Raw genomic sequence first — 24,900 nt, forward strand, 5'->3', positions numbered from 1 at the left:
TGAGTGTGAAGAACAGACAGCTTAAGGAGGTTGTTGTTACTGGACAAAGACTCCGTTTGGGTGTAGTCCAATGAAAATGTTACAAGCCAAAAATAAAAAAGTTTCACAAATCTCACATTCTGATTGTAGATCAGGCTAACTCAGCCAGGAATATGCTAATTTTCAGGTTCCTTCTCATTATATATTCAGTTTCTTCTTTCAGTCATGCTTTTTCATGTATTATATTTTACTCTTCCTTTAAAAAAGCTAAGAAAAGTAATTAAAGTCTTCATATACAGTTATGGAAAGCCATAGAAAACATGGCCTCTCATTCATGGTCCCTTGCACTCAGATTGTGCTGGTGGCATTTTGCTCCTGTCTTGTACTGCCTTAAAATCCCTCATTATGGGCCAAATTTTGCTATTCTATTTTTGACTGAACAATGTATAGTTTTAAAATGTCATTTTTGAACAACATTTCAATGGTTGTTTTGAAGCAAAAACCATTTTTAATATCTCTTTATTAGGTTTTCACACTATAATACAGACAGGAAAAACCTTTCTTGTCTTTAATTTTTTGAGTTCCCAAGAATTCATAGTTTCAATTTCTTCCTTTCATATGATGTAGTTTTTAGCATTCACTATTTTAAAAGCTCCAATCACATTTTATTCTTATTCTTCCCTTGTCTCCCATCCTAATCTATTTTCCAAAAATGCCGAGTCTTTTCCTGGCTTCAACCACTTTCCATCCCCCATTAATGGGCTTCTTTACAAAACTAGGGCTCAAAAAATATTATATAAAAAGTATATATATACATCATCCGGTAACATATATTACATAAAATATAATTTAAAAATTGCCATTATAAATATATGTGCGCTTATATATCTCAACATCAATATATATGATAATACAATAATATCTCCAATTTTATTTCCTCTCCTTCTAAGCTAAGGTATGTTTATAGTATCTCAAACAGATTTTTGCTGATTTTCCATGATGATGATTTATTTTCTGATTGAGGACAATACATTTATCCTGAAATGTATAAGGACAATTATAACTGTGTTTTCTAGGTTTTCTATCTTCTGTTTATGAACACTAGAGTGGTTATAGCTCTGATGAAGTCAATAAAATGATAAATTAAAATAGGTAAAGACCTGGTGTGGTGCATTTAAACCCACTCAGATGCCTATGATGAGACAAAATTGTTGTTAAGTATTGTTTTCTCTAGCTCTGACTAATTGAAATAACCAACTGACTGTGGTGTTGCTGCTTCTCTGTATAGGCCTATATAGAACTTAATTTCTTGTGAGCTCCTGGGAAAATCAGACATCATTCCTGCTCACTGAAGGAGGAAATGCTGGTAACCAGTTATAAAAGAAAACTCCACCACAACTCTGCTGCTTTAGGTGCTGTGGCTTAATATGCAAATGAAAACCAAAGGACTTGGTCATTGGTGACTTAAAAACCCCAATTCCATTTTTGCCATTAGCAGCAGTTTTTTCCCAGGTTTCTGGCCTAAATCCAGTTAAAATAACTATATATGACTACTTACTAAACATTCCCTTTCTGCTCAGTTGATTATGGCATTATTCACTTTCTCTCCTGAAGTGCTGAAATACTTCTATGCACTGTTAAAAATTCCCTGCCTTTCCCCTGAGGCAGCTGCATTTCAGTGTTGGAGTGATGTAATAATTCCTTCAAGAGCTTGCAATTGGTTTTTAAAGCCTAATATGCACTCCAGGATCTTTTCAGGAGGGGCTGTAAACAAGCATCCAGCATTCCTGCTCTCTAATATGTCATCCCTGGACCATTCCTTAGCAGGTCTAAAAATCCCACAGCAGTACCATGAAGTATTGCAGAATGATGTAAGGGCAAGGATTTTCATCAGTCAGGAGGGAAGCAGTGACGCGATAAGAGATTTTAGCTGTTCACCTTAGAAATATAACAGAACTGTGTGTAAACCCAGATTTGACTCATCTGACAGTATCTGTGGAGATTGTGGAGTTTTATTGGAGGATTAACCCCAAGGTTTGTTGTTTGGTAAGTTTGGGAACTCAGGTATGATTACAAAGGGTCACTGGGAGACGTGACACTTGGAAAAAGAAGTGAATTATCCAGAGACTAGAAATGAGTGACATCCAAGTCATTTTCACATCAACAGCAGCAGTAGTTCTTCACTTAATAGCCAGGAAAGCAGTAAAAAGATGATATTATTTTGGCCTTGGTTAAGTGATGAACATGATATTCAAGGATGCCAAGGTCAGAAAGGGATGAAAACATTTGATTGAGCTAAGAGATGGAATGAATGAGAGCAGGAATAGTCTTCAAATCCTATTGGTTAAACAACCATCTCAAGCATGAGATAGTGTTGAGAAGAAATAGGGTAAAAGACTGATTACTAAAAAAGCTATGTCTTAGAAGCAAAAATATATAATGTAAAATAAGAATTATTCAAATTGAAAGTGTTCAAGGCCAGGTTGGACAGAGCTTGGAGTTACCTGGTCTAATGGAAGGTGTCCCTGCCCATGGCAGGGAATGAGATGATCTTTAAATTCCCTTCTAACCCAAACAATTTTATGATTCTATATTTCTATTGAAGATATTAAATACTAGAGAAAAAAAAGTTTGGATGTGTTCAAGAGGACAAGAAGGAAAACAGCAGGACTTCTGTACCACTGAAATGGGATAGTAATTAAAAATAACAGCTGAGTGATGATTTTGGCCATGTGGCAGAGGCAGGACACCTTGGTACATTACTGCAGTGTCTGTCTCCATTTTTAAACACCAAAAATTAATCTGCTTTGGCTCCCATGCATCTTGAGATGTGATGTTATGTGGAAAAGCATGAACTAAGCTGGAATTGGCAGCAGGAGCATGAAGTGAACAAGAACCTGAATACAAGAGTCATATACTATACTGAAAAGGAATAGTGACAGATTCAGTCACTACTGGTGACTCCTGAAATTTCAGTCCTGGGGCTGATTGTGTTTAGTGTTTTTATAAGGATCCTTGGCATCACTGTGATGACAACAAGAAATCAGGAGACATCAATTTAAAATGAAATTATCAGAATGTGAGCAATAGGCATGCAAAAAGGGAACTATTAAAAACAATAAAATGCTACAGAATTCTCACTTTATGGTCAGTTATTTGGAAATTATTGAGGAAAACTTAGGAAAACCAGCTGATCATAAAAGGGCAAAAACATTTCTGCAAAGTGCAACCATGAGCGTGGCATGTACCATGAAACTTTCACAAGAGATAATGAAGCATGTAAATTATTCAAAGCATCCGTAATGTATTAACTGTAATATTTTGTGCCAGTCACATTCAGGGTGAAGTCAGACTTGAATCCACATGCAGAAAGTCTAGAAGTGTGGTAAGAGAAATGAAAATAATGTCTTGTGACAGGAAAATTTTAAGAGCATGTTTTATTAGTCAAGCAGAACAAGGGCTGATGAAAACTTCTCTTTGCCTACAAATCCACCAAGAAAAACTGTGAAAAGAATTGCTTAAGTTTACATACTTGCCAGAAGACTGAGTGTAAAACCTGTCCCCTCAGTATTTATGCCAGGATCTACAAGCTTTCTAATTATTAGAGCACTGAAGTGTTATCTTTTGATTAGAAATACTGATGGCAAGAAAATTATCTACTTTTAGGGAGACGCTCAGTTGAAGAAAGAAATTATGAAGTTTCTTCCACTTTCTCTTAGCAGTTCTGCTCTTTGTAGTTATCCTGATGGCTCTACTTCCTCAAATGCACCAAAACAGGAGAATTCCCAGGTCCAGCAGAGGCCTAGGTCTCTTCCAGGAGATGCATCTGTGAAATGTTTGAGAATTTTTATAGAGGAAGCCTTTGAGGGCTGGCAGGAAATCATGGGTTAAGGATTCTGTATGAGAGGCATGGTACTGAATTTCAGATGGGATGAAGCCATACAGCTTAGTGTAAACAAATGGTTATGATTCCTGTCAAGATCAATTTTTCATCTCCATAAAGCCCAGTTTAATAACATGGCACAGGCACCGCTGAAAAACGGGAATATCAGCTTTCCAACAATTTCCCAAAATTGAAAGAGAATCTGTTTTGGCAAAAACAGTACAGTTGTCTACCAAGAAAAACATTTTAGGTAGGTAGTTATGTAAGCAGTAAAAATAAATGTTTTATAAAATGCACCCACAAGGACTTAGAAGTATTAAAAAAAGCCCCCAATAATAATTAACTAGATTTCATGAAGCATGAAACAGCCAAAAATAATAAGCTGTACAGCTGAAGGAGGTGAAGTCATTTCTCCTACTGCATTCCAAAGCTTGACCACCTGGAGAGATTAAAAAAATATATCTGAAGAATTAATTTTCCTAATATGGGCACAGTGTAAAATTCTGTCTTTTAACATGACTTCATTTGGCCAAAGGAATGGAATTTTATGGAAGCTTAATATGTTTTACAAGTACTTGTTTCTCTGGCAAATCTTTGGGAAGGCAGATGAAATGAAGTAGCACCTATTACATTTCCTTTGGAGCAAAAAAAAAGCCGGTATTGTCTCCTGAAGAGAAAGTAACATTTTAAATTAAAAGGTAATATTTGTACAAGATCAGGTCCATGAATAAATTTACTCTGGAAACTGAAATTTTCTGAACTTCTGAGTTTCTACAATTGCTTTGTTTTAGATAGTGGATCAAAAGCTTATTCGAAGGTAAAGCTTGGTGGTTTCATTTCCATGACAGGACAAAAACAATCCTTGAGTCAAAACCTCATCTTTGGATCTGTGAATATTAATCTCTGCATAGCTGATTGCACTGACTTTGTTAACATCACCTTTTTCCTTCACTGACCTAGAGAGTCACCTTACTCAGAATTTGAGCGTTCAGGGCATTGATAATCCAACAGAGACATTTAATGGGAATTAGAATCTGTTCAGCTTTTTCTTCTGCTTCTGATTGGAATGTCTTTGGGTTTCATTGAGAAAATCATTAATCTGATCTGTGGCCTGAAATTTTTCCTCAATCTTTAATTACTGCCTCCAGCTCTGGGGTGTCAGCACAGGAAAGACCTGGAGCTGTTGGGGAGAGTCCAGAGGAGGAAGGAGGATGATCAGAGGGGTGGAGCAGCTCTGCTGGGAGGAAAGCCTGAAAGAACTGGGATTGTTCAGCCTGGAAAATAAAAGGCTTCAGGATCATCTAATTGCAGCCTTCTAGTAACTGAAGGGTGCCTGCAGGGAGGATGGAGAGAGACTATCAGCAAGGGGCTGCAGTGACAGCACAGTGAGGAACATCTTCAAATGGATAGAGAGTAGCTTTAGAGTGAATTTAAGGAAGAAATTATTTTACTGAGTGAGGGTGGGCAGGCTCTGGCACAGGCTGCCCAGAGAAGCTGTACCTGCCCCTGGGTCCCTGGCAGTGTCCAAGGCCAGGTTGAAGAGAGCTTGGAGCCACCTGGGATAGTGGAAGGTGTCCCTGCCCATGGCAGGGACGGAATGAGATGAGCTTAAAGGTCCCTCCCAACCCAAACCAATCTGTGTTTCTGTGACTCTGAAGTTCAGATGCTTGGTACATAAGGATGCTGTCTAGTGTTGCTGGCTAAGAATCACAGAAATATTAGAAAAAAAGAGCTTTTATTATTAGAAAACAGGGCTTTTTGGGATATCAATATCAGGGTTTCCCCCGTGCGTTTCAGAAACTTCCTCAGCAGCTCTTTCCTTCGGGTTTGTGCTGACTCCCTGTGGTCGTTCTCGTGATGGAAACACCATTTGTGAAGCCAACACCGAAATCAGGAGCAGGAGCAGCACCGCCCTTCTTTCTCCGCCCTCGGGGGCACCAGCGGCGGGGATCGCACATAAACCACACCGAGGGTGTTCAAGGTTGGCTAGATGCCATCAGATGCCACCGCACCGCTGCAACTTCGGGTCGAGCACACCGGAGCGCCACCGAGCGACGCTGCGGACGTGCGGGCGCGTCCCGCCCCATTCCTGCCCTCGTCCCGCCCCTTCCCCCGGATGCGGGCCGGGATGGCGCTGCCCACCCCGCGGTACGAGCATCTGGGGCCGCGGGGGCTCTTTCGGGACGTGTACGAGCCGGCCGAGGACACCTTCCTGCTGCTCGATGCGCTGGAGCGGGACGCGGACAGCCTGCGGGAGGCTCGGTGCGGCAGGGCGGGCAGGGGAGCCGGGAGGAGCGAGCTGAGGGGGGATTGCTGGCACAGGGGTGGTAAAGCCATTGCAGAGTTCCAGAGGGGCTGCGGAGATGCGGAAAGGCTGCAGGGGGGTGAGCTGAGGGGGCATTGCTGGCATAGGGGTGTTAAAGCCATTGGAGAGCTCCAGAGGGGCTGCGGAGATGGGGAAGGGCCGGGAGGGGTGAGCTGAGGGGGAATTGCTGGCACAGGGGTGATAAAGCCATTGCAGCGTGAAAGGGTGCTTGGCTTCCTCAGCCTGGAGAAGAGGAAACCTCGTCGCTGTCTGCAGCTTTCTCATGAGATGAGCCAGCACTGGTCCTGCTCTGTGTGAGCTGAGGGGATGGCCTGAAGCTGTGTCGGGAAGGATTAGGATGGATATCAGGAAAAGCTTCTTCTTCCAGAGGCTGGTGGGGCACTGGGAGAAGCTTCCTAGGCAATGGTGACAGCACCATCCTGACAGAGCTCAGAGAGTCTTTGGAGAGCGCTCCCAGGGATGCACAGGATGGGATTGTTAGGGGGTCTGTGCAGGGCCAGGGGTTGAATTGGATGATTCTTGGGGGTCCCTTCCAGCTCAGGATATTCTGTAATTCTGTACTTCAACGTGTTTGGGAGGACAGCATGTTCTGTAATGCTGTCTTGACCAATCCTGTGTCTGTTACAAACAAAAGTCATCCAGAGTGTTCTCTCTTTAGAGTAGACATCTGCCTTGAAATAGGATCTGGATCTGGTGTAGTTTCAACATTTCTGGCTTCTTCCATCCTTGGACCCAATGCACTGTACATGTAAGTATAACAGCACCTAAACTGTTGCATGCAATAATAAAGGATGCCTAACCCAGGATCCTTAGCCCTCTTACACATATTTATCATTTTCACATTTTAAAAATTGTTATTTTCTCAATTCTATAGATACATAAATCAGAGCAAAGAGAGCCTGTTGAGCATTTCTGAGCTTTTGGTGCAGCCTGAATTATTTACTTCATGTTCTTCATTCTGTAACAAATGAGTAGTGCTGTGGCTAGAAATCCATTTTCCCATTTCTCAGACAAATTGCTAAGCCTACTCTTGTGTTTGCTGGGTTTAATCCTTGTGGGTCCCTTTTAACTCAGAATATTCTGTAATTCTATAAACTAGCTTATGGTTCATAAGGTACAGTAGCCTATAACTTACACTTTGTAATATTTCCCTTTTAGATGCACAGATATCAACCCTATGGCAGCTTACTGTACTCAGGAGACAGCTCTGCTGAACAATGTTCACCTGCAGCCTGTCATCACTGACTTGGTAAGAGAGAGGTTTCAATAGTATTTCCTTCATACTTTGTGTAATTTTTTAATACTTAACAGAGATCATGGGGTCACACAATAGTTAGGGTTGGAAGGGACCTCTGGACATCACCCCCTGTCAAAAAACCCCAACCAGCTATTCAATCTCTAAAATTCAAAATTAAGCTCTAAAAATTCATTGTATTAGTTAAATAAATCTGTAGATTTAGTTTGGAAAGTGCTGGACAAGGAATTCTATAGTGGCCTGACATTATCATAGCCCTTTGTCTAAAGTTATGTAGTTCTTGGTTCTCAACCTTTTCTGATTTAATTAGAACTTTTGTCTGTTGTTACCTTTAGTTTCTTACAAAATTTGATATGGAGAAAAGCTAATTTTTCTCATCTCTTTAACCCTTTTATATGTTTATAAAAGACGATGTAGGTAGGCCACAATAAATGGGATTTAAAATGGCTGAACAACTACACTATGTAACTATATTTTTACAAAACATTTGCATTCAAAAAAACCCCCCACACAATCATGAACTTCACCTACAGGTCAAAGGATTATCCCCAAGATTAAATGGGAAGGTTGATCTGCTGCTGTTTAACCCACCATACGTGGTAACACCTTCTGAAGAGGTAGGAAAATTTTGAAATACACAATAAAAATAGTATTGCTACTGTCTGTTGTGACAATTCTGTCATTCTGTTTTATGACAATCTTTGCTTTCCTTCTTCCTAGGTGAAAAGCCAAGGAATAGAGGCATCCTGGGCTGGGGGCAAACAGGGCAGAGAAGTAATGGATAGAGTTTTCCCATTAGTACCAGACCTGCTTTCACCAGGAGGATTATTCTACTTGGTCACAATTAAAGAAAATAATCCAGGTGATTACTGTCCTTGAAATTCAAATGGGCCAAACCAGGTTTAATATGGTATAAATCAAAATGTTGATCACAGCTAGACCAAAAAGGCAAGCAAATTTATCAAAACTAAGAACTCCCCAAACTAGTTTGGAAAATGAAAGTGTGTGGGACCCCAGCAGCTCTGCAGGAGTTCAGTTCCAAGTCTGAAAGGTGGATTAATTAAGTCTGAATTAATCAATGAAGCCAGGCCAGTTCTTTCTTATGGTAGAGAATGGTGGTGTTAACTGAAAAGGCTTATTGGGAAATGTGATGTCTTTCATTTTACAGGTGTAGAGAAAAGATTTGGAATTGTTCCTTCTGATCTAATGTTTAATGGCCACAAATGATCATGTAATGACAAGATTATTCTTCACACCTGATTTATTAGGCAGCTTTTGTGAGAAGGTGTTACAAATTTCACTTTCTTCTGCAGTTTAGCTTCATACAGAATTCTAGCAAAACACTAAACTTCAGTTTTTAAGTTGTGAGCTTTATTTGTGCTTGGTGGGAGATTATTTTGCATAAAAGTTCTTGTCTGAAAGAGTGGGAGGACAGAGTTTATAAACTTTGCTTTGCAGCTTGACAAATATTTTAGAACTATCTTCTATAACCAATTTCAACTCATTTGTAAACACTGCACTTTCCATTGCAGATGAAATTCTGGAAACAATGAAGAAAAGCGGCTTAAAAGGCACACGAGTGCTTTCCAGGCAAGCAGGACAAGAGATGCTGACAGTCCTCAGATTTAGGAACTCTTGATAACTTCTCTTCACCTGCCAGGTAGTAGGCATGGAGAAAATTGAACACAGAGTTGTCACTTGGTAAACACTGAAGTGAATGCAATCTGCCCTTTGTTAATGGCAGGAATTTACTCATACAAGCAAAACATCAAGAAAGAAATGAACCCAAAAACTGAACCGGGGAACAAAATATCAATGGGTTCATAATGATCTTATATCCTCTGACATATCAAATGCCACACACCAGAGAGTCTCACTTCTACAAGCCATGCACACGTATCACTTTTAATTTGTAGTCTTCACTTGTCATTGGTCAGAACCAGGATCATTTTACACCATCAGCATTCACCACAAACTGCAAGTTTACAAGCAGCAGTATTAAGGTATCCTTCTGTTGGCTTAAAAAGTTCTTTCCTCTCCCAGGATCAGCGTTCTCAGCATGGATCACTTTGGCCTTGATTAAGGACCAGAGTCCCCCACATCCCTCTGACCTTCAGAGAAGAAGAAAGAGCCTGGTTAAAATACACAGATGCTCAGAGTTCAGCACAAAAGCATTTGGAGGAAGTTTGGATCAGTGCACAGATGGAAATACAGTGGCACTTTATACAGTGCAAAATGTGAAGGCAGAGTTAGGAGTTGTTTCACTTGTTCTCACATAGCTGTCAAATATTTTTACTACTCAGGGTAGTGAACTGCTCATCTCTTCCAACATATGTTCCAGCAGCAGATAAGGAGGATTCTCCAATTCTTCAATCCCTTGTTATGGGCTCAAGAGTTCTGCAACTCATTAGACACCTTCCCTAAGCTTCAGAGGTGGCTTCTCAAGGAATGATGGAAAATTTTATTTTAGTAATTGTACGTATTTATATTGCGATTGGGAATTTTTTTGAGGAATACAATTTTGCAAATAGAAATTGATTTTTAGTAGTTTTCACTTCTTTTCCCCCATTCTAAAGAAACACTAATGTAGTTTTTCTGGTGTACACTGGAGGGTTTTCTGGGGCTCTCATTGTTTTGTCTATGGATACAAAGCTTAAATAAGTTGGCTTCAACTCCCAGCTTACTTTTGACCAAAATAAAAACCAAACAAGTTTAGAAGGGGTAAGATGGAAGTGCATTTAAAAAAAAAATCCATCATGGTTCTGTAGAGACTGACTTGCAAGAGTTTTGTTTGTGTAATGCTTCTATAAACATTATTTTGATACTTGTAGTAATCTGTGTAATTTTAGCAGTGCTTTATCACAGGAGGGTACTGGGCACAATGTAGTCCTCACATCAGTCCAAATTAGCAGAGCCTCTTACTCAAAAACTATTAGAGTTGAAAGTGGGATGATAATTAAATGTGGTTAAGCAAAATAATTGCAGATACACTGTCAAATTAAGGATAATTTGACTGCAGACTGGACCTAGAGCTTGTAGGATTTCCAGATTTCAAGCTCAGGGTTGAATGCTACCAAAACCTTTGGCCATGGTTCAAAAGTACCTTGTCCTCAGGTGCTGGAGTTCTTATCTGGCCAGTTACTGAATATTTTCTCAGTTATTATCATTATCATCCTCTCCAGTTAAGTTAGGAGACTCTGCTATGGTAATAAAATAAGACCCATTATCTGCAGGGTGCTCTGAGCACTGCTTTGGTTTCTGTTCTCCACCTGTAATGTTTAATAGCTACAGACAGGTTTAATTATGAGGCCACTTCTTATTGTAAATTTAATAATTGCTCTGAGCCAATGTTACCTGAAAAATCTACAGGAATATCCTTTTTATCAACATGACTGGAGAAACCTTTATTGTCTGAGCATTGGAAAGAGAAGGTGATCGTGAGGGTTTAAAAAACATCTCCCCTTCTCTGGCTCCTGCCTACCCTCACAGAGTAATGAACAAAGCTGCAGGGTTTTTTTGTTTTTTTAAAGATCCTCCTGCACATGAGGTTTTGATTTTACAAGAAACAAAGTAGCAGAGTGGAGGGATACAAAGCAGGATTTTAAATGTATTCAGTGCTTCTGCATGACTCTAGTTCAACATCCATCAATTAAGAAGTTGAAAAAATTCACTGTTCACACAACAATCTGTAAGGGATGATTGTTTCTGCTGCTTGTTCTCAGCATCTTCATAAGGACAAGTAATTTGGATTTTGTGTGTTTCTTTCTCAGCATGTCTTTAAGACCTTTTTCCCTAAGTATTTTTAAGACATTGAAGCACTTAGCTGAACCTTCCCAAAAACTTTTACCTATGCAAAGTTTCTTCATAAAGTTAGAACCAAATTGAAGGCAAACAGGAATTTTGTATATAGCAATTGTCACCTCTGCTTGTGATGGAAATGCTTACCAAAGTCTAAATTATCAGGATTTTTTTCCCAGAATAATATTTTGGAAAAAATAATGGAACAGCTTTCTGAAATGTTATATTTGGATTTCTTTTTTCTATCGAAAAATTTTTGTTTGGATGGAGTGTGTGATCAGGAGAATCCTACTGATGTTTATGAGGAGCTGAAAAAGCATGACAAAAACTTTAATCCAGCCTAAATGGAAAATATTTATGGAAGAGAACACCTTGAGTGTAACTGCACACACAGCAGGGCTCCACTTGAGCCAAAATACTCCTGCCACAAATTGCCTTTTTGTGCACTGAAGACGCCTGGTGGCTGCATCCACGGCCAGTTCTGAGAGAAAAATTGGTTATTCAGGGAAGTTTTTCTCTTGCTGAGACTTAATTACCACCTTGAGCCATTCTATTTTTATTATATTATTAAGATACAAATGAGATATTTTTGATCTCCAAATGGTAATTTAGAGTTTTTAATTTTGTTTTTTTAACTGAGTCCATGGATTTGAGACACTGCACGAGTTTAGGTTTGCTTTAAAAGCATGTTTCAAGGGATAGTAAATGCTAAATAAATATAAAATAAGTATTTGTCAAAGTAAGGAATGAGAGTCCTAATCCTAAACTGTATAATTAGGAAAAGGATATGGCAGAAAAAGATGTCACCATATGAGCATTGTCTGTAATAACTCAGTAACTTCTTTGCTGAATCCTAAGAGAAATCAGGTATTTAAAAACCCTCAGTGCAATTGAATTCAAAGAACCTCTTCCATTTAAACACAACTACAATAGTTCTCTGTATTAGATATTATTTTGGAGGAAAAGGCTCCAAAAAGATGGGGTGAAATTCAGACCTGAGGATCGCTATAAATAGAAACTTTACCTGATTCAGTCCCCTTTGTTAGGGCTGTTGCTAATTTACTGAAGGCAAGTGAAAAGAAAAACCCAACCATAATCTATGCAATGTTCTTTCTGTCCCACCTCAGTTTTTCTTCTGACAAGACCAACGTTCTATTTTGGGGCTGCATTTTTCCTGTTTGTAGGAAACCGCAGAGTGAGACACAGCGTTCTGAGAGTGGGCTGCAGGAAGTCTGCTGAAAATTACCTTTTAACACTGCGTGAAGGAGTTTTAGTGCCTTAAAGGAGCAGCAATGTTCCAGTGTCCCATCAGCTCCTTGCCTGTCACTCGTGATCTCAGAACTCAGGATTTACTGCTGCACCAGCCAAGGTAGCCCCTGCAGTTTTACTCCCCTCCCTGTTAGAGGAGGGGTCAGCTCCTTCATTTTAGTGTAAGTCCTTCACAACATGAGATTCTTTGCATCTCCCCACTTTTCCCTTAGCAGTTTCAGTTTCAGGAGGTGAGATGAGCCTTGTTAAACTGAAGCGCACATCTTGAGCCAGGTTCTGGATTGTATGCTCAGCTTGGGTGCTCTCAGGAGGGGGCTCAGTTCCTTCTGTCCAGAGCTGGTTAAAGCTCCACTTGGGGGTTTGTTGTCTGTAAAACACTTACATAAGTGCAACCATGGGTATTGTAGCTGTTGGATTTGTGTTGGAGTAATGACAGGTTCAGAAAAAAGGGGAGGGAGGAAGCAATTTAAAACTAATTATAGAAGAATTGAGGTGAGAAGGTGGTCAGTTACTGCAGTAAAATCCAATGCTGAATTGGACACTGGAGGACAGATTAAAAAACCACTTCAGGCAAACCAATATACAAACCCCTCCTAAAAACCTCTAAAGTCCCTAAATACTTTTCTGTCAGCCCTGAACAGAACTACTGAACAGTACTTTCACCTGAGCTGCAGTAGCTCTCTGTATTCCAACTCTCATCCTGCACTTTCTGTTTCTACCTGAGATGTGCCTGTAGATATGAAAGAGGTGGCCACACAAGCCACAAATTCCAAACTCCTTGTAAAAAAAGTCATGGGATGAGGAAAAAAAAAAAAAAGCAGAATTGTCAAAGATTGTCTCTCCTTCAGCCTATGCAAATTACAAATGTCAAACCTAATTATCAATATCACTGTGGCCTGAAAGCTGTGTGTACTTGATCCTACTGCATTCTGGATATGGATTGAACTGCCTTGATTCAGTTAAAAAGGTAAAATGTCACTATCAGAATTTAGCATGGCCTAATTACTAAACTTTAAATATTTGCTTCACCTGATTCTGCATCAGCTTCCACAGAAATCCTGACTGATACATTGATTTTGCAAGTGTGCATGTGCTGTTTCATACACAAATTGTCCACACAAGAAAATTTTACAAAGGGTATGTTTATTTCTATTCTGCTTTTCCATTTCACAACAAAAAGCACTTGATCTTAATGTGCTGTGACCTGGAAGTGACTGAAAATGAGAAAATGATGGTTCATAAATTCATCAGTCAAGAGGTTGCCTGAATTTATCATTGATCCGTCCTTAGATGTCAAGAAAGGTCAGAATTCAGGAAAAGAAACGTGTAAACAATCAAACCCACACTTGATGATAATTTTTGATGGGTTGATGTTATTTGCTCAATTTTCATGAAGTCCCCAAGGGAGAGAAATCAAACTGTGACCTTTTTGGATTCTTCCACATTACAGAAGCCCTTCCTGAAAAGATCTGAGGCCTTGGGTTGCTGCAAGATCCTGTACTACAAATGGTTTACTGCAGTGTCAAAATGTACAAAAATCATTCCACCTGGTATTCACTTGGAGCAGAAGGCATCATTAGGGAATTTCTGTCACCATGAAGAAAATCAGGAGTGACAGGAAGCAGAGGTTTTGTATAACCAGTCCTGAAACAGACTTCAGTGTCACTGCACAGGTAAATCAACCAAATGCTTCAATATCTGATGTTACCTTAGGCTACAGCAGCAGCTCCTGAAATTTTCCTGACCCCGTCCATTTCTTGTGTCTTATATTACACCACTCTATGGGAACGACCACAAGTTCTTAATCCACTTGATTGGTAAAATAAGAGATTATGCATAAATTCTATAAAAAAAGGAATACCTTTATTTTTTTTAAAGAGACCGTTTTTCCATTACCAAGTGAAAACTTTACAATGTAAAGTATTTCTCTTCAGTATTGTTTTAATATAAAAACTTAAATCACTTACTGTGGTCTTACTGTTCCTACAGGAAGTCTTGTGGCACTGCAGGACCCGGGTTTCTTCAGCCTCACTCTAGTATCTAATCATAAGTTCATGACTTATTTTTTTAAATAAAACCATTTCTGTGGCCACTCACCATCAACAAAACATCCCTACCACCAAAACAAAAATGAAGCATCTTCATCAGACCAAAAGAGACTAAACTCTAACAGCACTATTACAGTGAGAAACTTGGTTAAAATGAAAATATTTTGAAAGTTAGACACGACTTTAAAATTGTACAAAGACAACAAGCACTCAAATTACACAGAGTAAGTAGCAGTGAGTACAATGTGAATGCAACAACAGTGAGCCTTGCCTCTTTTTATATGTAAATATAAATAGAGATTATCCTTGCCAAACTTCCAGCTTTTTTTTTTCCTTTTTCCTGAAAATCAGCCTATTATGCTGCAAAACCTAACAGGGAGCATCTCACTCTTCAGTTCAACAGAATTGCTAAAAGGGGCTCTGGCTAAAACCAGCCTTTCTATCATGAGAATATCCCATTGTGCAGAACAAGTTTCTCTCTCCACTGAAAAATGATTCCCTTTCATTATGCTGAATGCTTCACCTTCCCATGGGACCTGCCAAATTACAGGCTTCAAAATGATTAAAAATTCTGAAGCTTGCTCCTGTTTTTTCAATAACATGCAAGCTGAAACTATCATGGTGTGTCCATGTAAGGAGTCACACAACAGAGAATGCTCCTGTTTGTATTTTACTCTTTGCAACTTTTCTTTCAAGAAAAACACTTGGGAGTAATTTCAGCTAACTTGGCTAAATTAGTTTAAGTATTGGTCAGAAAAGAAAATACTTCTTTTAATTTTTTTCTGTTACATTTAGAGTTCAAATATATTCCTAAAACCACACGGCAGAAAGTATCTCTTAGAGCTTGTCCCTACATTTGGATGTAAAGTGAAAAGCTGACACTGTTACCATCCTCCCTTTACTTCTGAGAGTTTTCTTCTTTACAGGAAATTTATTCTTGCACAAGAAATTAATCACCCATGGAGACTGTTCAAACAACTCCATCACAGCCTCAAAACTAGGATTTAGTTATTCCTTAGGTTTAGATAGATGAGAAAACTTCTGCTGTAAATCTTCCCTAAGATCAACAGCAATTAAAATAAAGTTATATTTTATCTGTCTGCAGCCATACTGGCAAAATGATGTTCTGAATTTGAGTGTTTGAAGGACTCTGTCTCATGACAGAATGCAACCACTTACTCATATTTTCTTTAAAAATGCCTTGATGATTTGGGTTATGTTCATGATTTTAAACTTATTCATTCTTTCTAGATTACCTGGAAGTGCTTTATTTTTCGTAGCTTTACTCCATTATTAATGTTTGTTGCAATGAATGGATCAACATCCTGATTTTCAAAAAAGCTTGAAAAGTATGTAGCTTTATTTTTAAATGAAAATATCCTATTATTAAACCAGCAGTGTCCTGCAAATTGAGTCCATTACACTTGTCAATTGCTTTATTTTTATGTAAAACTGTAAATTTGAAAGCAACTTGATTTTTTTTCTTCTTTTCCAGTTATGCAGGAGCCTATTTAATGTTCCCATGAAGCTTTCAAAATGTCTGTCAGTCTGTCAGTCAAGGGAAGAACCCACAGCATCTAATCCTATATAAAATTGTTATGGGTTGCAGCCTGGAAAATCCCATGTTAGCAAAACTGAGTGAACTAGCCCAAATTCCTTTTGCCCATCCCATTTCTCTAGCTGCTTTTCTTTTCTAAATATCCCATTATTCTCCATTTGCTTGAATTCTAAGATAGCATTGCTGAGGTTTCAATAAAGATTAAAAATTAAAGCAAGGATGTTGTTTCACTGTAAGGAAACAGCAGCTGTGAGAAAATACTTTCAGTTCTTGTCAGGACAGAAAAGGCTATTGGCAGTTTACCTTTCACTTGGCTTCAGAAAATTTATTAAACAGTTCTAGCCCAAGGCAGTTAAGGATTTTAAGGTAAACCCAAGCTTGTGCAATAAGAAATGATATTTAGGAAGGCATATATTGATCTCTAGGATTAGATTAAAAAGTTGCTACTGTTATTTCTGTCTGAAGTCCTAGACCAGCAGTGGGCTGAGCACTCCTGGACTGATGCATATGGGTAGGAAACCTGCTTTTTAGCTTTGTCCATCTATTCCAGCAGGTTTCATAGCAGGACATGGAACACAAGTGCATTTCTGCAGACTAATTGCACTAAAAAATAGTTGTTACTAAGTATGTAAGCAAAGGAGACTGCTCTAGGTACAGGGGGGAAATAGCTCACTCTCAGCCCAGCAAAGGAGACTGCTCTAGATACAGGTGGGAAATAGCTCTAAACCCAAAATAATCTGGTTATTTTGTCTCTCTTTTCAGCAATTCTTGGTATCGCTGTAAATAAACTGCTGTGAAACTCTGCTGGGGAAAGGAAGCTGGACAACTGGCTCCACCCTCAGGAGTTAAAGCATCCTTATGCCATTGTACCCACGGAGAGGGAGGATTCCTGTGCTCCCAGGAGATGCTTGGAACCTGTCTGAACCCAGAGCATCTCCAGGAGATCTAGAGCAGGCAGAGGTCAGTTGTATTCCGGCACTTTGCACAATACTCCCTCATTTAATTCCAAACCTTTATGGAACATTTGTGTTAGTGAACTATTTGGCATCATCATTTGGAATAGCTTAGTAACTATTAACTAGATTTTGGAGAGAGTAACATTATTGAAATTCTTCAATTTCCCATTTTGCTTTCTGCCAGTCCAATACATGTGGCTGTGGTACAGAGTAAGAAATACAGCCCAGGTCTGTAATTCTATTTTACGTTCCAAGTGTATCTGCCTTCCTACTTGTGTTTACAAGTACTGAAGAACCTTTGCAGTAACTGTTTTATTTTATTCACTTCATCTCCCTTGACTGAAAGGCTGATGATAAGGCCAGATGTGTAAAGGACCTTCAGGGAAAGGTGGAGCAGCCTCTTCTCCTGTGCACAATGAAAAAACCTTCCCAACTCCTCAGTTTAGTGCCTCTACCATCCCCAATTTAGATTTAGCTTAGTCCTGCTAGTAGGAAAAAGGCAGTAATCTCTGCTAAGAACTTTGTCCAGCATAAGTTTCACTTGACAGCAGCTGCACTGCAAACCACACTCAGTTACTGGTTTGTCTACTCAGCTTTCAAATATTGGCACTGAAATGGAAGGGGGCATGTGAAACCAAGACAAAGGAACGGTGATTTTAGAAAAGCAGACATAGCAAACCTGCAGAACTCCCAGCCTTATGAGAATAGTGGAGTTCAGAGGTCAGTACAAGAGACTGGCTGGTTAAGCTGGATAATGAATACATCCACAGTTGCACCAAACAGCATAAGAGAGAGTTCTAGAAGAAAAATGTTTCCTGTTTCAAAACATAAACCAAGCTTGAATAGAAAGTTGCAATAGTCCTCCCCCAACAGAGCAGTGATATTTTAACTAACCATCCCAGAGCTTCTTGCATTTCAAAGGTGCAGCACCTCTTCTTGGTCACTTAGGGACAGGATACTGGACACAGCAATCCACTGCCACGAACAGCAATCCCTACCACACCGTCTTCTTAGATGCACTGTGAACTGGGGTCCTCCATTCGAGTGCCTTTTTCTCAGCCTCAGTTACAGCTGGACTGAACAGAGATCAGGCGTATGCCAGGGATGCTCCCTACATTCCTCATGAGCTCTACATCAACGTAGCTCTGAAGTCCACAGCAGGGTTAGCAACAATCTGTGGCACACTGCTAAGTTCAGGAGTAGATTGTCATTTCTACAAGAATACAAAATAGCTTGTAAAATCAATATGTAACACTGTATATATGCATGAATATAAAAATAAACCACACCATCAATATGTAAAACTTCACAACAAGGATGAAAACAGTTCTCTTCTCAACGGTCTTCAGTGTTGATGAGCTGGTTTTCATTGTCATAGCCATCAGGCAGATAGGCTTTCCTTAGCTGCTCTGACTTGGGTATGGAGCTGCCGTTCTTAACGTAGCGGGACAGGAAGGCCCGCACAGAGGGGTGATCGGCCTTCTCCAGGGGGATGTTGGCCTCCAGGCACATTTTCACAAAGTCCTGGATCACGCTGCTTTTCTCTGTCTGGGCAGCACTGTTGCACTGCAGGGAGGCAGTCAGAGTCCTTTGCTTCTTCCTGACGTTCTGCTCCTCGAACTCCGCCTTCCTCTTGGTGTGTGTTTTGGACTTGAGGTGGTCATTGATGGCGGACTTGCGGACGTGGTTGAGCACCACGTTGCAGGAGGTGCAGAAGAGCTTCCCCCCGTCCTCGTGCAGCTCGCTGCCGAACTCCGTCACGCGGTCCTGGGGCGTCACGTACAGGGCGGTCTTGGAGCGGTTCCGCGACGGCGCCGACTTCACCCCGAACCGCTCCATTGCAGCAAAGCTGGGGAACAAATAAGAGTTCAATCAATGTCCAGCCTGGCACCTGCTGACATCTAAAATGTCATTAGCTACACATAAGACATGTTTGTGACACTGCTATTGAAAGGATTTTCATCTGCAAGTCCAGTTAAATGGGAGAGTGAAGTTCCTTGTGGGTCAGAGGAAAACACTTCTTTTGGTTTGGTTTTTAGGTTTATTATGAGGAGTGGTTTCTGTTATTTGGGTTACTGTAGGGGGATAGAATATAAGAAAATAAAGATAGTGTAGAAAGTAATCTTACCCCTAAGGAGTCGCAGCTGGGACAATTATCAAAGATTAGGAATAGGCCTGACTTGAACAGGCCACAGCTGTAACCAATGAGAAGAAGAGTGCTATAAAAGAGTGGAGTGGGCTTGAGAAAGGAACTGGAGTCAGTTGCCTGCTTTGTGAAGAAGAAAGAGTCAGTGCTCTGAGAGCTGCCCACAAGAAACACTAAGAACGTATGAAACTTTTGCAATGAGGAGACAACAGTATGGAACCCCTGCAATAAGATGACAACAGGTTACTGTAAGAGTCTATCTGGACTTTTACTATAAGATTTTATTAATGTGGTGAGAGTTTTTTTTCTATTTGATTTTTTTATGGTATGTATTGTGCATCTGTTGAGATTGTGGTGGATATATAGGTGTAGTTATAAGGTATTAGATTGTAATTAAAGTGTTTTTTAACAATTGTTTGAAGTTATCCTCACACCACTAATATTGACAGAACCCTCAAAACCTAATCTGTTAATCACTTAAAGTAAAACAAAACCACTTTTTGCTTTTTATGAAGACCCTTTTTTATCCTTTACACATTAGGACAAAGGATACTTTGTTCTTAGTCTTTTCAATGTATTTGACAGTATCTTAATTATGTTGAATCAGTGTTTTTCTGTGTATTTTTTCCATATCAAGCAAGAAAACCATTACTGTAACTTTCAAAAGTCAGTAACCCCCAACAAAAAACCCCAAACCGAAGCTTTGCCAGCACTTGTTTGGAAACAGCCCTGGTTTTTAAACTGCAGCTATTAGATTGAACCTGGAGTTTAGAGCAAATAATTTTGTCAGTGCTGGAACAGCCTGATGGGAACATAGAATTTCTTATTTTGCATTGCAATAGATGCAATTCTATTTTCAAACAAGTTTACCATCACTCTAAACTAGACCGTGTCACCAAAGCAAGCAATAACCCAGTCAAGTGCTCTGAAATCAGTGTCCCTTTTGTTGTTGAGGTACGTAGCTACTGCAAATCTCAACTATAGGTAAATTAACTTCTTTTTAAAGTAAAGCTGAAGTCAAGTAGCAGCTCTGCTGAGGTTAGAGGTTTTCTGAGCAAAATTAATGGTTGTCGCATTAGCTACCCATTTCCTTAAAAAAAAAAACTGTAAAGAAAAAAAATCGAAAAGGCAACAATGTTTCTTCTAAGTGTCCTGCTACCTCCGTATGTACTTCTCTGTACTTGTTTTCTTTTGTTACCCAGTTTGCTGTAGCGACATTTAAAAAAAAAAAAGGTTGAATACAGTTTCTGCTGCCCAGAATGGGTTTTCCCCACCCTGGAACTAAAGGAATAGAGAATTCTGTCATCAACACTGTCTTTTTTCTTAAGCCATTGCTACAAGAAGAGATTACAAGCTTCTGCAAAAGGCAACAAAGATCTTGGTATTAGCTACTTTCCTAGTGAATATGTTTTGCTCTCACTGCAGCTTTGCAGACCTGTAAGTCTTAGACTGATACAATGATAAACAGTCTGTACCCAGCATCAATGTAACCTTCTTCATTCTTTTTCTTGCTTTATACAAGAGTTTCCTAACAACCATTTCCTGAAATCAAGAAGAAAACAAGTCCGAATCCAACACAAACTTGTTGCTTTGGCTTCTGAAAAGCCAAAAAAGATTTCCCCCACCAAACCAGGTGCTTGTAGTCCTACTGCAGCAAAATCTCTCAGGATTCTGAGAGCAGCAGAACACAGGATTTTTGATAGGTCTATTTTTTTTTTTGGGGGGGATATCAAATTTTGGCGTGTTTCCTTGCAGAGGGCTGCTGCCTCCCCACCCCAGGGTGCTCACGGATCCGCTCTCCGGGGCGCTCCGGGCGAGGCGGCTGCTCCGGGGTCTCGGCTGTGACCGCTGTCACCGCACCGGAGCCGCTGGGAGAGGAGCACAGCGAGTCTGCATCTCCAAGCGCCGGGCGGGTTCCGCCCAGGGACCGGGACCATCACTCGGTGCGTTGCTCGCCCGGGTTCGTCCCCCGGGCTGCCGGCGCCGCGGGTGAAACGCGCGGAGCCCGGCCGGGCACAGCCCAGGCCCCGCGGCTGCGGCCCTTCCCCGTAGCGCGGGTGTTTCCCGGGAGGCCCCGCAGCCTCCTCCCCACGCGCGGATGCGGATCCGCCGGACCCGTGCCAGGCACCATTACCCGCAGCAGCCGCGCCGCCCGCCCGGGGCCGCCCCGGGGCTGCTGCTCCGCCGCTCCGCGCTGGGCCCCGCCGGGCCGGGCCGGACGCGCCGCTCCGCCGCAGCCGCACGGCCCCGCCCACTCCGCCGGCCCGCCCCCGCCGCCGGAAGTCACTCGCTGATCGGTTCGCTGCGGAGATGGGCAAGGATTGAGCCCAATTACGTATGGGAAGCGGGCGTGAGAGCGCTGATAGAGGCGTGCGCCGGCCAATCAGAGCGCGGGCGGTGGCGCTCAGCGGACGGGGCATCGGGCGGGCGGCTGCGGAGGAGGGCGTAACCGACGGGGGGAGCAGCCAGTGGAAAGGCGGGTCTGAAGTAACGACGAGACTTTTCCACCAATCGCATCGCGCTCCTGCGAAGCGGCGGGGCCAGAGGTGAGCGGCGCGTTGATTGGCAGGGCTGGCGGACCAATGGAAGTGCGGCGCGGCGGGGGCGTGGCCGGACGCTTGGCGGCGCGGCGGGGGCGGTTCTTCCGGCGCGGCGGGGCGGGGCGGGGGCGCTCGGTACGCGCGGGGCGGCGGGGCCGCCATGGCGGAAGACGAGAGCGACCAGGAGTCGGAGCGGCTCAGCGAGGAGCTGGAGGCGCTGGCGGCGCCGGGGCTTCCGGCCGGGCTGCCCGCTCTGCTCCGCAGCCAGTACTACTGCCGCCGCTTCTGCCAGGTGAGCGCCGCGGCGCGGGGGGCAGCGCTGAGGGAGCCGGGCCGGGCCGGGCGCTCACGCTGCCGGGCCGAGGAGCGGGTGCGGGGCGCGGCCCGGGGGAGTGAGGCCGGGCCGGGCGGGCACGGAGGCTCCTGGGGGCCAGGGAAGGAAGGCGAGGCGAGTCCCGGAGCGGGAGCGGGTAGGAAGAGCCGGGGGCGGCTGCGGGGACACGCGTGGTGCTGCGGGCAGGACGATCCCGGCTGGCCTCGTCTGCGTGGCCGAGAGGCGAGAAGGGCCTCGGGAACAGTTGTCGTCTCGCTGACCGGAGTAGTCCAGGGTGTTTTATGATTTTTAGGGTTTTGTCGTTTGAAAAGCAGCGTTTTGTCGATGCGGGCTCGGGATTCTTGGGCTCCAAGAAAGCCCTTTAGGTGTGCCTTGCAAAGTGACAAGCACCAACAGGTTGCTTCTCCTGGTTGCTTTAATCGGCAGGTGTGGATGGAGCATTAGTTACCTTTGGTGTATTCCAGCCATGCCACTTGCTGCTGCTCAAAACACATGCCAGAGGTTTTTTTATATAGAACTGCTTCGTTTTATCAACTCTTTGACTTATCTCACCTCTGCAGTTGTCTTCTGCCATCTACAAAAGTGTGATGCCTTATTGTCACTTTGTTCCTCTTTCATCGTTCAGTGAAACACCCTGTCTGAAATATTACTTACTGTTATATGTGCTTACAATAATCTCGGGGGGCATTCTGCTCACTAAGCCCATGAGTTGCTTTTTGGTGCTGTTCATCCTTTCATGTTTTGTTCTGTTTTATAATCTCTCAAGAATTGCAGAGACAGTAAAAGGAGAAGCAAATGTTTTTGGAAGTCTGGCATTTTCTACAACTGTAAGGAATGACAACCATATTTGATCATGTTGGCTGGTTGGAAAGACATTTACTTTTGCTCAACTCTGGGGGTTTTATCTTAATGTTTTCTCTCTCAATGTTGAATTCATTGTGTGGAGGAAGTCCAGACAAGGTGATTGCTTCATGTACTAATGCCAGTTCCAGGGCAAAGCATGCATTAGTAGGAAATGGAAGAGGACAACAGCAGAGGAAGAATTTTCCTGTGAAATAGTTGTATCACAAGTGTTTTTTGTTATATATCTCGTGTTGACTTATGCAGATTTTTTTGCATGTGTGTGTAGGGAGATTGCCAAACCCTCTCCCCTACTTTGAGTTGATGAACTCTCCAGAAAAGCAGCCAATGTTCTGAGTATGTAAAGGGCTCTGCTCCTTTTCTCTTAAACTTTCTTTGCAGCAATGCATAGTTTAAATAATCTTGATGAGAGTAAGTTAATATATTAACAGTTTATCCCTAGGGTTTCTTTTTTTGTGTGTGTGTTTTGTGTAAATTTGGCCTGGTGTGAACAGCAGTCATGTGCTCAAGGTAATCAGTGTTTTGTTTAAACATGTTTTTTGGTAATGGGGTTTTCTGCTGATTTAACTACACAAACACAAGATCCTAAGGGGTGTGTGCTGGTGTGAAAAGGCTGTAGCTGTGTGACATTCATGGATTGACAACAAATGAGGTTGTATGTGCTCCACATGAGCTCATTTTTCCTCCTGGGATTGACACTGTGTAACTATACACGTAATATATATTTGTACTTTTGTATCCAGATCTCCTGGAGGATGTGTTTGGCTGCTCTGCTGACTGAGCCTTCCCACCTCACTCCATTTTGCACTGCTAACACAGTTTTGCTTGTCTTTATACTCATTTGGCCCTTCTGAAGGTCCTAGTTTGCCTCCTGTGCTCCTGGGTTTGTGTCCTAAGTGGAACAGCAGTTGTAGAAATAGTTGCTTAGTGTTGGTGCAGTGAGTTTGGACTCCCCAAAAGAAACATTGTTATTTTCAGAATAACAACCTATCAAAACACTTGGGTGTGCTTCAGACATGGTGCTGGAGCTTGCTGTCACCTGAAAATAATTCTGTTTAGATTGCTTGTAGTTAAGCTAAAGACTGAGCATGTCTCAATAAGAACTACAGGATAAATGAAGCAAGGTGTAAAGAAAGCCTTTTTTTGTCTGTAGTTATGTTTTCTGTACCCAGAACATCCTACTTATCTCTCTTTAAGAGAGTGGCTTAGAGCTTGAAATGCATTGGTGTGCACATCTTTTATCCTTAAATGATGTTAGAAAGGTAAAAAACCTGCAGTAAACAGCCAGATTCAGTTCTCTTGAGGCCTGGAGTATTGTAATTCAACTTGAGTTTTGAATTGATTAAGTGCCAGTTTGAAAAAGATGAGGTGTCAGGATTATGAGAGCATTTTCCATAAATTTATGGATAATCACAATTTAGTGATCCAAGATGCAGATGGAATGTGGTGTCTTGAAGCCCATTTGTAGTTTTGGAATCTGGGTCTTGTAGGTGTTTGTGGTCATAGAGAGTCGTTACAGCCTGAATCTTTCAAGGCAAAACGGAATAAAATTTTTTCTTGGAATGTTATTTGAGATTGATGATATGGGCAAAGCAGAAATCAAGGTTTTTGTGGCTGGAAGGGAAAAAAGACAGTTGGACGATGAGTCAAGTGCCCAGCTTATGCATCTCACCAGCTGTTTCTGTGTTACTTTCTACAATTTGCTGATGTGGCTTTTCTTCTTATTTGTGGAGTTCCAGGCCCACTTGGATGTTGGGAAAAGCAAATCTGCTGTTCCCAGCTTTGGCAGGCAAAAGAACAACGCATCTGTAACTACTTTGTAAGTTAAAGACATTTGAAAGGTGGTACCTAGAAGAGACTCCCTCAGCCTAAACGTTTGGAAGAGTTTCAGCTTGTGTTTGTATGTGGAATTTAAAATTTTTTCAGGAGGTTTCTCAGGAACTGTAG

At 41.7% G+C, this 24,900-nt stretch overlaps 3 protein-coding genes across 5 annotated transcripts in view; 2 read left to right on the plus strand and 1 right to left on the minus strand.

The window, feature by feature from the left end:
- Positions 1 to 5,989: 5,989 nt before the first annotated feature.
- Positions 5,990 to 10,273, plus strand: N6AMT1 (N-6 adenine-specific DNA methyltransferase 1). 3 transcript variants are annotated; one of them, XM_066571863.1, is made up of 7 exons: positions 5,990 to 6,124; positions 6,847 to 6,936; positions 7,347 to 7,437; positions 7,977 to 8,060; positions 8,164 to 8,305; positions 8,976 to 9,103; positions 9,487 to 10,273. In XM_066571863.1, the coding sequence occupies exons 1-6, from the start codon at positions 5,991 to 5,993 to the stop codon at positions 9,080 to 9,082; spliced, it is 648 nt and encodes a 215-aa protein (XP_066427960.1). In that variant the 5' UTR covers position 5,990; the 3' UTR covers positions 9,083 to 9,103; positions 9,487 to 10,273. The 3 variants fall into 3 exon arrangements, with proteins under 3 accessions (XP_066427960.1, XP_066427959.1, XP_066427961.1); XM_066571862.1 differs by having other exon boundaries at positions 8,976 to 10,273; XM_066571864.1 differs by lacking the exon at positions 7,977 to 8,060 and having other exon boundaries at positions 8,976 to 10,273.
- A 3,363-nt stretch (positions 10,274 to 13,636) lies between these two features.
- On the minus strand, positions 13,637 to 21,426 carry CGGBP1 (CGG triplet repeat binding protein 1). The gene is made up of 2 exons (XM_066571865.1): positions 21,353 to 21,426; positions 13,637 to 18,921 (listed from the first exon to the last, which is right to left on the minus strand). Exon 2 carries the CDS (start codon positions 18,909 to 18,911, stop codon positions 18,408 to 18,410), a length of 504 nt encoding a protein of 167 aa, XP_066427962.1. The 5' UTR covers positions 18,912 to 18,921; positions 21,353 to 21,426; the 3' UTR covers positions 13,637 to 18,407.
- Positions 21,427 to 21,918: 492 nt separating this feature from the next.
- ZNF654 (zinc finger protein 654) overlaps positions 21,919 to 24,900 on the plus strand; it is a 29,949-nt gene continuing 26,967 nt past the window's right edge. The window contains exon 1 of the mRNA XM_066571866.1: positions 21,919 to 22,050. Within this exon, the coding sequence (XP_066427963.1) occupies positions 21,919 to 22,050 (132 nt within the window). The remainder of the gene's footprint in view (positions 22,051 to 24,900) is intronic.

This window comes from Molothrus aeneus, chromosome 2 (assembly GCF_037042795.1).
Source record: "Molothrus aeneus isolate 106 chromosome 2, BPBGC_Maene_1.0, whole genome shotgun sequence".
Classification (NCBI taxonomy): domain Eukaryota; kingdom Metazoa; phylum Chordata; class Aves; order Passeriformes; family Icteridae; genus Molothrus; species Molothrus aeneus.